Genomic DNA, 15,440 nt, shown 5'->3' with positions numbered 1-15,440 from the left:
TAACAATATAATCTCTATCACCTTATTTAGCATGTTTTGTTATTAGGTTGATATATCAATCCAAGAAATATCATAAAATTTTACGCACAAAACACATTTTATAGGATCTTAAAACATAAGCTTCTATATAGTGGGAAGTAAAACTATTGAAAACATGCATGAATGATGATAAAACTTGATAGAATCTTCAACATTAGGTATTTGATTTGCATAAAGAAAAGGACCAACTAGGGGCATCAAAAGCGAATACAGAAAATCTAACTCAAAATCCATATAACATAACACTCGAGTCCATAACTTTTCATCACATGATTTAAAAGAAAAAATACTTGAACAAACACCAGAATAATTCCTTAACGATTAGCCTTGGCGACTCGCTCGATCTCATCTTTCTTCTTGATTGCATAACTGCGCCAAAATCACAAACAACTTATTAATATGGATACAATTATTTTTAACGTATTAACATATCTACTACACATAACAGATCAAATAATCCACCGAATGCTTTCTGTCAACAATGTTACGCAAATAATTCAAAACATACTTGTAAGATTATATAAAAAGAAAACCGGTCGAATCAAAAGTAGTCAAAACATAACTATCACAACAAAACTTAGTCTCTGAATCATAATTCATAATTTAATACTCGGTATTACTCCACAATTTAATGGAAACAAAATTAACACTTCAATCCTAGGGAATGCTTGTTTTTGTTGACCAAAGGTTTTGAAAACAACCTTCCCACATTATTAAATCAGACTTGACCCGTGTATGACCTGTTAAAAGATATATGAAACAAAGAGTTGTTGTGTGTACCTGTTAGAAGAACCCTTAGCAGCATTGATAAGCTCATCAGCAAGACACTCAGCAATAGTCTTGACATTCCGGAACGCACTTTCTCGGGCACCGGTTGTAAGAAGATAGATAGCCTGGTTAACACGCCTTAAAGGCGAGATATCAACAGCCTGACGCCTTACAACACCAGCAGAACCAATTCTTGTAGCATCTTCTCTCGGTCCACTGCCATTTTTCAACAACATTATCAATTAACATCTATCACTAACCAAAAATGCATCATTTTAATTTAAACAACTAGCTTAAAACAGCTAAAGACTATATGTATACCTGTTGATGACAGCATCAACGATGATTTGAATGGGGTTGGCGTCAGTCAAGAGATGAATAATCTCCATAGCGTGTTTAACAATGCGAACAGCCATCAACTTCTTACCATTGTTTCTCCCGTGCATCATGAGGGAGTTGGTCAAACGCTCAACAATTGGGCACTGAGCCTTCCTGAATCGCCTTGCTTGGTACCTTCCAGCTGAATGAGGCATGAATTTAGGGTGCTTTGAAGCAGTCGCAGTGATGTAATCCTCAACAGAAAGATCAGGAACCTGTTAATACAAACAAAATGCCATCTCAGATTAAACAAAATATTTTCAATACAATTGACAAGCATTTTCACTTACATTTACTAAATAGCTTTACCAACATCAATATTCAAACACATTTTCAAATCTTATAACTAAGAATCTGTATTTATTGAATTTATGATAATATCTCATCCAAAAGTAAAACACAATTCACAACTTTAACTATGTACACAAAAACAGGTTCAAAATTCAGATATGAAGTAGACTATATAAAATAAAATAAAAATGTATCCAAAACTATATACTGTAACAGTATTCAACTAAAACACTCGCAATAAACTACAGCACAATTTCATTATATATTTATATTATACATATACAACCATCTAACTGTAAAGTGTAATCTATAAGTCTTTAAGCAAAAACACATAACTATATTTGTATAATGTATATTAATTAAAGTCTAAATGAAACTCAATTATACAGTCAAAAATATCAATTAACACAGCATAACAGGTGAAACACTAAATGGATAAACCTTGTAATTATCAAATAGCTTAACACATACATATAGACATATAGTAGCAAAAAAAAAAAAAAATGGAATTAAATTAAATTAGATTAAAATTAAAATTAAATAAAAAAATAACCTGAACGTCGTCGTAGCTCCATCGGTTGAATAACAAAATATCAGAGCGAGATTTACCGTCATCAACAATAGTTGCGCCCTCCATTTCTTACACTTTTGAATCAAACTGTAAACCAAATCATAACGCAACTAATTAAACATCACGAACATCAAAAATGATACAGCGAGATTGAATCATTAATAAATCAATTAAACACTTATACGATATAAAACTAGAAAGACCTTGAATCCGGGTGTCGGCTGCTGCTGCTGATTCTAACGTAGCTCCGGTTGAGAAGAAGAAGAAGAGATAAAACCCTAGATGTTAATATAGTGTAGATTACAAGGGCTTGGGTGTGTATAATTGGACGTGTTTCTCGTATTGGGCTTGTACTGTAGGCCCAATTTTTAAATCTATCTAATACGGAGTAAAATGGATTTCGATTTCGATTTTGATTTATTATTTAATTTAATCTATCTAACTATCTAATAATAAACGTGAGAACAGTGTTTTCGATTTTTTCTAATTGATTAAACTAGTTATCGAACCCTCGCTTCGCGACGGGGGTTCGGTTTTCAATGTATTTAATTGCGTTTAGTAAAATTATTTTGTAGCTAACGATGATGTCGTTGAAGCGCAACTCGAGTCGAACTAAAAGGTATAACCCGTGAGAAATTTAAATGTTATTTTAAATTAACAATATAATTGCATCTCCGCGTTTCGCTATGGAATTGTCGACTTTTATGTTAGAGTATATATTAGGCCCGGCCCGTTTGTGGGCTTAGGGTTTCTAGGTTACCTTGTACTCTCTATAAATAGTGTGTCAATAAAGCATAATAACATACGGGGTTTCATTATTCAACATGGTAATCAGAGCTTAAGTTTGAATTTGAGACATAATCGGCCTCCACGAGCCGCTGTCTCTATGTCGCCCCGTCAAAACTAAACCTAATCAATCTCAAAGTCGTATCATTCTTCATCTTCCTATTTTCTTTTTCTTTTTTTCTTTTTCTTTTTTCCTTTCTTCCAAACAATCTTCCAATGTTCTAACAAAAATAAAAAATAAAAAAAAATCACTCTTACACCTTCGGCCGTCGCATCTTCTTTGCTTATTCGTAACCTCGAATTACTAATGTTGCAATATTTTCTGATCTCTCAAGTGGATCCTCCTAATATCTCTTTTATTATTTTATGTTTTCTATTTAATATGTGTTTGGTTTTGGTTTTGGATGTTATGATACGGAAGAAAATACATGTATGATATCTCGAAGCCGCCGCCTAGCATCTACCAAACTTCATCCTTATTTATTACTACGTATTATTATTTTTGTTATTCTCTAAAATAAAGGAATAAATAAATTGTAATCAGCGTGGAGCTGAGCCGTCTAGCTTGACTAGGTTCCAAACCCCCCAAAAAAAAGAGAGAATATTTTGTCAAAAAATCTTATTTGCAGCATTGAATAATATTGTTATCGTCGACAAAAGTAGCATATCAAAGCGGTACTTGATCCTTCGGCACAGCAAGCCACGGCGTAAAAGGAAAAAAAACGTTACGGAAAAGGAGAAGCCGTCAAGAAATCTGCATCTCTATCAACGAATATCAGGCTATTCGGTGCAACAAATGAGAAAAAAAGTTTCTTTTTACGTCTTTATTTATTGTTTATTGTTTTGTTCCAGTCCGAATTTTCGCGATTTCAGCGTTCGGACTGCGGGGGAGTGTTAGAGCATAGATTAAGCCCGTCCCGTTTGTGGGCTTAGGGTTTCTAGGTTACCTTGTACTCTCTATAAATAGTGTGTCAATAAAGCATAATAACCTACGGGGTTTCATTATTCAACATTTTAAAAATTTAACGCAAAATCAACGTGTATGAAAAGTACCCCAAATATTTAGCGTTTTTTAAAAAGCGTCCGTTTTGCGTATAGCTAATGACATTGTGTTCCTAAAATTATTTCGAGTTTAACGATGGTGTCGGAAAAATTTAACTCGTTGCGAGCGAGAAGATACGACCCGTTGAATATTTGGGTGGAGTTTATTTAAGATTTTTTATGAAAATAGTTATTTGACACTTTACCCCCTGTTTGGAGAGTTGATTTGAATTTTTCAAAAAAGTGTGAGGGGCTTTGTTGGTAAAATGAAATTTAGTTAAAATTAAAAAGAAAAAAAAGGTGAAAAGTCGAAAATGACTCTGGTTACAATTCATAACTTTTGTCTATTAGTTAATATGTAAATTAATTAGAAATTAGAGATAATAGATAATTGAGAAGATAGTCTTTGTATAGTATGTATACAATTGATAGTTTTTTTTATTACATCAGTTTGGGATCACCAGGGAAACTAAACCACCAACGCGTAACGCGTTCATCTCACGTAGTTGCATAACCCGTCCCGCTGCTCTCACAGTAAGCGAAAAGCGACCTGGGTGAAAACTTCAGGTCAGGGATAACACTGAATGTAATATTGCAGTCTAGCGAAGTCGGACTCTTGACCTCTCGCTAAGAGAGGCAAGCCACTTCCAGTTGAGCTATAACTCAATGTTGTATAAAATTGATAGTTTAATCTCAAAAGTTCTGTTTTATGTGGATGGTATTTGTGGTATATAAATCTTAACTAGTGAAATGACCCGTGAAATCACGGGTTTGTTTAAATGAAACAATTTAATGACATGTTTTAAGTATTAAGTGAATGTAAATGCTAAAGTCATTTATTTTAATGACCCGTTTGACTAAGAAACTTGTCGTTGTTTTTACAAATATATAGAAACATGTATTTTCGCATACATATGTAACGTAATTAATTTCGTAAAAAGAATCCATATCTAAATCTTAATAATATAATAATTATAATTATTATATTAAAAATAAATATAAATAATAATAATAATAATAAAGTTCGCTCAAAGTTGAGTATTTATATTTTTAATAATAACAATAATTATTAGTAATAATAAATGCCTTTTAATTTTTTTTAGAAAATTAAAATTACATTTTAGGAGAGATTAGTATTTCTTTTTATATAAGATTTCGTATTATTTTTTTAATTAAATTAATATATAATTATGACATCATCATTATGAAAATTAAAGGATAATTAACTTAATGATGACATCATCATTTTAGAGCTTTATATGACTATATAGATAAGTTTTTTGTATTGACGGTCATTAAAAAATCACATGCTATGTACATGATATTTTAGAGAATTTTAGATTTTGCCGTCATTTAACTAAGGCCCCGTTTGTAGAAGCGGAACCAGAATTTGACATTAAGGGAGGCTTACTCCATATAATTAAACAAAAACTCTATTCACACATCATATCATAATACTATATAGAAAAATGATACAAACCACCAAAATCGTTTACAAATGGATTAAACGTGTGATGATCCGTCCAAATCCATTTGGACGAATACATCATTCATCGATTTCGCAGTGAGGTACTGACCTCTACATGATACGTTTTGTAAACATTGCATTCTTTTGAAAAGGCACACCATAATTGAATATCAAATTCCAAGGTTTTTGACGTTTGATGATTTCTACATATAGACAATCACCGTAATTAATAGTTTACAATACTACATCCGTTGATAATGCAGTCAAAATAAGATACATGGTGATGATTTTGTGAATGCAACATTTTCTCGAATAAAGCATGTATGACTCCATGCACATATCTTGTATCACATATAAGCAGACAGCGGAAGACTTCTAGGAACCTGAGAATAAACATGCTTAAAAGTGTCAACACAAAGGTTGGTGAGTTCATAGTTTTAATGTTGGGCATAATCTGTATGTAAAGGTGGATCACAAGATTTCAGTTGTTTCATCCAGAAACATTTATCAAAATATTCTACAAGATTGAGCACCCTGGTAACTAAGCTTTAACGTCATAATAAGTACCCCTGTTTTAACATACATGCAACCAACATGTACAATACACACAATCCAACGTGTATTAAACTCAAATAGTATACATCTGTTTTATAGTTCAGGCTAGGGTTTCTATACCTGGAACAGACAGGGATGTCAAGCCCTATGGATCCATATTTAACTACTCGCGCCCACCAGTTCTTATAACCGGCAGTTACTAGTTACCAAAGCTAAGGGATTTTCGGTTCAAACTCGGTGTAAAATTTTGTATGTACTTGTATCCATTGCGTTTAAAATAAAGTGCATGTATTCTCAGCCCAAAAATATAGATTGCAAAAGCAATTAAAAATGGAGCATATGAAACTCACCTTAGCAGCACATAAAGTCGTTCACCGAAATGTGACCGAAACTCGGAATACCAAATAACCGTAGATCTCAACCTAGAGAACATATGTTGGTCAATAAATATCTATCAAGCTAGGTCAGGTCATAGTGTATCACAATCCTAATGCTTTAGATCGACATACAAAAGTTATCAAAAGTCATTTCAAAAAGTCAACCCGACTTAATAGTGACTTTTAAAATCTATACTATAGTTTGAATGATCATGGCAATCGAAAATAGTTTAACATTTCACATGGTTTCCCAATACTTGTATAATTAGACTATAGTTTTATAAAGCTTTAAAATATGATAAAACAGTCAACTTGACCATTGTTCAACAAAACATGACATGCCTTATTTAAGAATTCATTTACTCGGCTGGTAACATTTAAAAATTGACTTTATCAATCTTATAAACAAGTAGTTTAAATATTAATTGCAAATTCAAAAGCAATTCTAATTAACGTTAATCATAATTCAGTTGCCCATATCTTTTAATTCGTTCATCGAAATTACGCGATTTCTAAATGAAAAGTTATTGATTTTTCGTCAGCTTTCCAATAACATACATATCATATACTACTTATATCAGTAATATATGTATTAAATTCGTGATTCATCATAAACTATTTAACGACGAAATTTAGCATACAAGCATGCATAAATATATATACTCGAGTACTAGACATTGATACACTATTAATATATAAAAGATAAGATATGAATGCTCACGTATCAATATTGTGATTCAATATTGTAGGAAAGTACGTAGACGCAACGGAGATGATAAACACTAGTTTGACCTCGTGAGTAATACCCTCGAATAATACCCATAACCTCCTTAGCAATAACCCATAATCTCCTTAGCAATAACCCATAATCTCCTTAACAATAACCCATAATATTTTTTTAGCTTTGACTCACTCGAAAACCATTTTTGAAATCGTTTGGACATGACTTCGTCGTAGTATTTTATGTAATAATAATACTGTTGAGTCCCCAAAATAATTAAGGATTTAATTATGACAAAACTGTAATTTATTTACACTAAAATGTTATGTGCAGCCATCACAAGTTTGTTTATGTTATTTGTGTACAGTCAGCTAATATAGCTGTGTAAAGTGTGTAGTATGCTGGCTGATCTACCAGCACAAGGTAGAATGTATTCTTCGAATCAGCACATGATGAGTACTCAGTTAATTAAGAATATCAAGTGACTCAGCATATGAAGAACCAGTAGATCTGGATAGCAGCATACAACACAAGACAGCCATGCTCCATTACAAGCATGGTAGTTTCCCAGAGTGGTCTACATCAACGCACTATTCAACAGAATTCGAAGACAAAGTTGAACAGAAAAGGACAGGAGTCGGCGACTGACAAGTGACCTTACAAGACCACGTGGGAATGCAGAAGTGGAACACATGTGCAGACATGTGTTATACTTTATTCATATCTAGGGAACACAACATTCCATTTGTTTAAATCAAATGGTAGTGCCAAACCGAATTGGTGTGTTCCTGCAAATAGCTACCTAAGAGGAAAGAAGGAGAGCACGCCTTCTGACATAATTGTCCCCACAAGTACAAGGCATCCAATGTACTAGTGGACAATAGATTAATTACACGGACAATAGGACTACTATATACTGCTGTATTCACTGTTGTATCAACTAGTGGTGTGGGTTTCATTATTTAGAGTCCTAAACGTGTAATAGCTTTTAGTTTACCTCTTAACTATAATCTAGGTAATCTGTATCAACCAACTATCATTCCGCCAAGGATAGTTGTAATTCTTTGTGATTCAATCAATAAAGAATAACCGTTGAAAATTACCTGTGACTCTATCTAATTTGCATGCTTGAATACATAATCGAGTTTAACTGTTTAGTTAATTGAAAAGTAATTGTATTCACCCCCCCCCCCCTCTACAATACTCATGTCGTTATTAAGGGACCAACAACTGGTATCAGAGCTTCAGTCTTGATAATTAATATCTTGGATCTGAATTCTCCCATGGCTGCTTATTCCAATTCAGCTTACCTTGAAAATGGCTCATCCAATAGACCACCCAAATTTGATGAAGAAGAGTATGAAACTTGGAAAGCAAGATTCATGCTTTACCTTAAGTCTATTGACTCACTCATGCCTGATATTGCCACAAATGGTCCATTCGTTCCTACTGAGACTATTGGCAGTGTACCAGCGACTGCTGACACTCCTGCTGTTCCTGGCAGAGAGGTTATTCTCACTCCTTCTAGATGGGATGCTGAGGATAAACGTCGTGTTGGACTTGACCCTAAGATCAGAACCTTGTTAGCTATAACTTTACCTAACACATTGTTCAAACTGATTAAGGGAAAAGAAAATGCTAAGCTTATGTTGGACTATTTAGATGTTACCTATTGTAGTGACCCGAACTTTTCCATGTTTATATATATTAATTGAGATTGATATTTACATGATTAAATGTTTCCAACATGTTAAGCAATCAAACTTGTTAAGACTTGATTAATTGAAATAGGTTTCATATAGACAATTGACCACCCAAGTTGACCGGTGATTCACGAACGTTAAAACTTGTAAAAAAAACTATATGATGACATATATATGGTTATATATATAGTTAACATGATATTATGATAAGTAAACATATCATTAATTATATTAACAATGAACTACATATGTAAAAACAAGACTACTAACTTAATGATTTTGAAACGAGACATATATGTAACGTTTATCGTTGTAACGACATTTAATGTATATATATCATATTAAGAGATATTCGTACATCATAATATCATGATAATATAATAATTTAAAATCTCTTTTGATATTATAAACATTGGGTTAACAACATTTAACAAGATCGTTAACCTAAAGGTTTCAAAACAACACTTACATGTAACGACTAACGATGACTTAACGACTCAGTTAAAATGTATATACATGTAGTGTTTTAATATGTATTTATACACTTTTGAAAGACTTCAATACACTTATCAAAATACTTCTACTTAACAAAAATGCTTACAATTACATTCTCGTTCAGTTTCATCAACAATTCTACTCGTATGCACCCGTATTCGTACTCGTACAATACACAGCTTTTAGATGTATGTACTATTGGTATATACACTCCAATGATCAGCTCTTAGCAGCCCATGTGAGTCACCTAACACATGTGGGAACCATCATTTGGCAACTAGCATGAAATATCTCATAAGATTACAAAAATATGAGTAATCATTCATGACTTATTTACATGAAAACAAAATTACATATCCTTTATATCTAATCCATACACCAACGACCAAAAACACCTACAAACACTTTCATTCTTCAATTTTCTTCATCTAATTGAACTCTCTCAAGTTCTATCTTCAAGTTCTAAGTGTTCTTCATAAATTCCAAAAGTTCTAGTTTCATAAAATCAAGAATACTTTCAAGTTTGCTAGCTCACTTCCAATCTTGTAAGGTGATCATCCAACCTCAAGAAATCTTTGTTTCTTACATTAGGTTATCATTCTAATACAAGGTAATAATCATATTCAAACTTTGGTTCAATTTCTATAACTATAACAATCTTATTTCAAGTGATGATCTTACTTGAACTTGTTTTCGTGTCATGATTCTGCTTCAAGAACTTCGAGCCATCCAAGGATCCATTGAAGCTAGATCCATTTTTCTCTTTTCCAGTAGGTTTATCCAAGGAACTTAAGGTAGTAATGATGTTCATAACATCATTCGATTCATACATATAAAGCTATCTTATTCGAAGGTTTAAACTTGTAATCACTAGAACATAGTTTAGTTAATTCTAAACTTGTTCGCAAACAAAAGTTAATCCTTCTAACTTGACTTTTAAAATCAACTAAACACATGTTCTATATCTATATGATATTCTAACTTAATCATTTAAAACCTGGAAACACGAAAAACACCGTAAAACCGGATTTACGCCGTCGTAGTAACACCGCGGGCTGTTTTGGGTTAGTTAATTAAAAACTATGATAAACTTTGATTTAAAAGTTGTTATTCTGAGAAAATGATTTTTATTATGAACATGAAACTATATCCAAAAATTATGGTTAAACTCAAAGTGGAAGTATGTTTTCTAAAATGGTCATCTAGACGTCGTTCTTTCGACTGAAATGACTACCTTTACAAAAACGACTTGTAACTTATTTTTCCGACTAGAAACCTATATTTTTTTTGTTTAGATTCATAAAATAGAGTTCAATATGAAACCATAGCAATTTGATTCACTCAAAACGGATTTAAAATGAAGAAGTTATGGGTAAAACAAGATTGGATAATTTTTCTCATTTTAGCTACGTGAAAATTGGTAACAAATCTATTCCAACCATAACTTAATCAACTTGTATTGTATATTATGTAATCTTGAGATACCATAGACACGTATACAATGTTTCGACCTATCATGTCGACACATCTATATATATTTCGGAACAACCATAGACACTCTATACGTGAATGTTGGAGTTAGCTATACAGGGTTGAGGTTGATTCCAAAATTTATATAGTTTGAGTTGTGATCAATACTGAGATACGTATACACTGGGTCGTGGATTGATTCAAGATAATATTTATCGATTTATTTCTGTACATCTAACTGTGGACAACTAGTTGTAGGTTACTAACGAGGACAGCTGACTTAATAAACTTAAAACATAAAAATATATTAAAAGTGTTGTAAATATATTTTGAACATACTTTGATATATATGTATATATTGTTATAGGTTCGTGAATCAACAGTGGCCAAGTCTTACTTCCCGACGAAGTAAAAATCTGTGAAAGTGAGTTATAGTCCCACTTTTAAAATCTAATATTTTTGGGATGAGAATACATGCAGGTTTTATAAATGATTTACAAAATAGACACAAGTACGTGAAACTACATTCTATGGTTGAATTATCGAAATCGAATATGCCCCTTTTTATTAAGTCTGGTAATCTAAGAATTAGGGAACAGACACCCTAATTGACGCGAATCCTAAAGATAGATCTATTGGGCCTAACAAACCCCATTCAAAGTACCGGATGCTTTAGTACTTCGAAATTTATATCATATCCGAAGGGTGTCCCGGAATGATGGGGATATTCTTATATATGCATCTTGTTATTGTCGGTTACCAGGTGTTCACCATATGAATGATTTTTATCTCTATGTATGGGATGTGTATTGAAATATGAAATCTTGTGGTCTATTGTTACGATTTGATATATATAGGTTAAACCTATAACTCACCAACATTTTTTGTTGACGTTTTAAGCATGTTTATTCTCAGGTGATTATTAAGAGCTTCCGCTGTTGCATACTAAAATAAGGACAAGATTTGGAGTCCATGTTTGTATGATATTGTGTAAAAACTGCATTCAAGAAACTGATTTCGATGTAACATATTTGTATTGTAAACCATTATGTAATGGTCGTGTGTAAACAGGATATTTTAGATTATCATTATTTGATAATCTACGTAAAGCTTTTTAAACCTTTATTTATGAAATAAAGGTTATGGTTTGTTTTAAAAATGAATGCAGTCTTTGAAAAACGTCTCATATAGAGGTCAAAACCTCGCAACGAAATCAATTAATATGGAACGTTTTTAATCAATAAGAACGGGACATTTCAGTTGGTATCCGAGCGTTGGTCTTAGAGAACCAGAAAATTTGCATTAGTGTGTCTTATCGAGTTTGTTAGGATGCATTAGTGAGTCTGGACTTCGACCGTGTTTTCTTTAAAAATGATTGCTTAACATTTTTGTTGGAAACTATATATTTTTAACATATGAATATTATGTGATATATTAATCTCTTAACGTGTTTGATATTATGTGATAGATGTCTACCTCTAGAACAAGTCCCATTGACTCACCTAATAATAATGAAGAGTCAAATGTAAATTGGAATGATTTGTGGACTGATTCACAAGTTCCTGAAGAGGAACCGGAAGAAGAGTCGGAACCGGAAGAAGAATCGGAACCGGAAGAAGAATCGGAACCGGATGAAGAAATAGAACCGGTGGGGGGAATAATAAAACGGTTAAGTAAAAGAAAATCCTCAACCAACCGACCAAAGTTAATTATGGTCAATGGTGTTTCCGCCAAGGAAGCAAAATATTGGGAGGATTACCAATTCTCCGATGAATCGGATTCCGACGAGAATTCCGATGATGTTATAGAAATTACCCCAACTGAATTTAAAAAGGCAAAAGAAAATAATAAGGGAAAGGGCATAAAAATAGAGAAATCTAATTCCAACCCCGATGAACTTTATATGTATCGTCAACCCCCGAAGTCCTTAAGTTGTAACAATGACCCGGGAACCTCTAAACCACCAGGTTTTTCTAAACCAATGTGGACAACGACGGCTCGTATTAGGGGAACATCATATATCCCTAGAAACTTGGCAAAACGAACCAAAACCGAAGAAGAAGAAACGAGCGAGTCGGAATAAGATAGTTGTATTCGTGTGGTGTAATATATGGAATATAGTGTTCTTATGCTTTATGATATATGTAAAAATTGCTTGTATTAATAAGTATTTTTTTTATGAATCTAACTCTTGTCTATTTTACAGTTTAAAAACACAAAATGGATAGACAACCCAATATTTTAAGAGACCTACCCGGAGATATGATTGATGAAATCTTGTCTAGAGTCGGCCAGAATTCTTCGGCACAACTATTTAAGGCGAGATCAGTTTGTAAGACATTCGAAGAACGTTCCAAGAATGTCTTGGTTTATAAGAGACTTTCGTTTGAAAGATGGGGGATATCACATTGGGAAACCCATAAGTTACGATGTGTTTACTTTGACGCATATATTGCGGGGAACCCAAATGCTATTTTACGCAACGGGTTAAGAAATTATTTTGACTCAATATATCCGAATATTGGACTTCGTGATTTAGAAAAAGCGGCTAACATGCAACATAAAGAAGCATGTTATGATTACGGATTAGTAATGTTCGCTTCTCACCAAAGTGAGAACAAGAACATCGGGCTACAACTATTAAACAAAACGTTTCCACAAGTGACGGAGTCGGTAATTGGGGTAAGAAATGAGGTTTTTAGATTATTACGGGACTGTTGGACATTACGTAACCCTCGTCCCTTTGATGACGTTACAACACGCTGTCTTATCAACGGCCATAACGGTTATGTTGCACAAGACCAAGGATGGGAAGTAGTCCTAGTAAAACCAGAATGCATGACTTGTTTCTGGACGTATGAATTACGTGTCTTTATTGCCTTTACTGAACGACTTGTGTACTAGCTAGAATTGTCTTCACAACTATCTTGTATCAAAGTTATTGTGTGCTATATTTCATGCTTTATGTAAAATAAGCGGTATTGTAAGTTTGTAAAATATTGTATAAAAGTTTGAACGCGAAATATTATTATAATCAGTTTTTCATATAGAATTGTAGTAGTTGAATTGTATATTAGCTACTAAGTATGAACTTAACGGGTAGGTACTACCCGAATTTAAACTTATAAAACGCTAATATGAAGAAAAAGCTTTTATAAATGAGTTCATATTATGCTACGAAATACTATTAACTACTCTTAATATTCTGTATGATTAACTTGTTCCATTTAACTATTTTGAAGGAAATGGCACCGACTACTCGACACACCGTGAATATGAATGAAGAGGAATTCCGTACTTTTCTAGCTTCAAACATAGCCGCAGTACAGGCTGCGCTACATACCAACAATAACCTTGGATCTAGCAGTACAGGAAATCGTGTAGGATGCACCTACAAAGAATTCACTGCCTGCAAACCTTTGGAATTTGATGGAACCGAAGGACCGATCGGATTGAAACGGTGGACCGAGAAGGTTGAATCGGTGTTTGCCATAAGTAAGTGTACTGAAGAGGACAAAGTGAAGTACGCTACGCATACCTTCACAGGTTCTGCGTTAACATGGTGGAATACCTATCTAGAGCAAGTGGGACAAGATGATGCGTACGCACTACCGTGGTCAGCATTCAAGCACTTGATGAACGAGAAGTACCGTCCCAGAACCGAGGTCAATAAGCTCAAGACAGAACTTAGAGGGTTACGAACCCAAGGATTTGATATTACCACGTACGAAAGACGATTCACAGAATTGTGCCTATTGTGTCCGGGAGCATTCGAAGATGAGGAAGAGAAGATCGACGCGTTTGTGAAAGGATTACCGGAAAGAATCCAAGAAGATATAAGTTCACACGAGCCCGCCTCCATACAACAGGCATGTAGAATGGCTCACAAACTAGTGAACCAGATTGAAGAAAGAATTAAAGAACATACTGCTGAAGAGGCCAATGTGAAGCAAGTCAAAAGAAAGTGGGAGGAAAACGGTGATAAGAATCACCAATACAACAACAACAGCAATTACAACAATAATCGCAACAATTATCCCAACAATCGCAACATCAATCGCAACTACAACAAACGGCCCAACAACAACAACAACAACAACAACAACAACAACAGCAACTACAACAATCATCCCAACAACAATAATAACCGCAACAACAACAACAATCAGAAGCAACTATGCCAAATGTGTGAAAAGAATCACTCGGGGTTCTGCACCAAATTTTGCAACAAGTGTAAAAGAAATGGTCATAGCGCGGCGAAGTGTGAGGTCTACGGACCAGGGGTTAATAGAACGAAAGGAACAAATGGTGTCGGAACGAGTAATGGCGGAGCAAGTAGTGTCGGAGCAAGTTATGCCAATGTAGTTTGTTATAAATGTGGAAAACCAGGCCACATTATTAGAAATTGCCCGAACCAGGAGAACACGAATGGACAAGGCCGTGGAAGAGTTTTCAATATTAATGCGGTAGAGGCACAGGAAGACCCGGAGCTTGTTACGGGTACGTTTCTTATTGACAATAAATCTGCTTACGTTTTATTTGATTCGGGTGCGGATAGAAGCTATATGAGTAGAGATTTTTGTGCTAAATTAAGTTGTCCATTGACGCCTTTGGATAGTAAATTTTTACTCGAATTAGCAAATGGTAAATTAATTTCAGCAGATAATATATGTCGGAATCGAGAAATTAAACTGGTTAGCGAAACATTTAAGATTGATTTGATACCAGTAGAGTTAGGGAGTTTTGATGTGATAATCGGTATGGACTGGTTGAAAGA

General features: G+C 33.8%; 1 protein-coding gene across 1 annotated transcript; it reads right to left on the bottom strand.

Moving 5' to 3' along the window:
- Positions 1 to 181: 181 nt before the first annotated feature.
- Positions 182 to 2,348, bottom strand: LOC139844128 (small ribosomal subunit protein uS7-like). The gene is made up of 5 exons (XM_071834340.1): positions 2,251 to 2,348; positions 2,030 to 2,134; positions 1,129 to 1,400; positions 820 to 1,023; positions 182 to 408 (listed from the first exon to the last, which is right to left on the bottom strand). Exons 2-5 carry the CDS (start codon positions 2,111 to 2,113, stop codon positions 354 to 356), a joined length of 615 nt encoding a protein of 204 aa, XP_071690441.1. The 5' UTR covers positions 2,114 to 2,134; positions 2,251 to 2,348; the 3' UTR covers positions 182 to 353.
- Between the last annotated feature and the right edge of the window lie 13,092 nt (positions 2,349 to 15,440).

This window comes from Rutidosis leptorrhynchoides, chromosome 4 (genome assembly GCF_046630445.1).
Source record: "Rutidosis leptorrhynchoides isolate AG116_Rl617_1_P2 chromosome 4, CSIRO_AGI_Rlap_v1, whole genome shotgun sequence".
NCBI lineage: Eukaryota > Viridiplantae > Streptophyta > Magnoliopsida > Asterales > Asteraceae > Rutidosis > Rutidosis leptorrhynchoides.
Note: the sequence above shows the minus strand (reverse complement) of the source record. Positions and strands in the feature narration are given on the sequence as shown.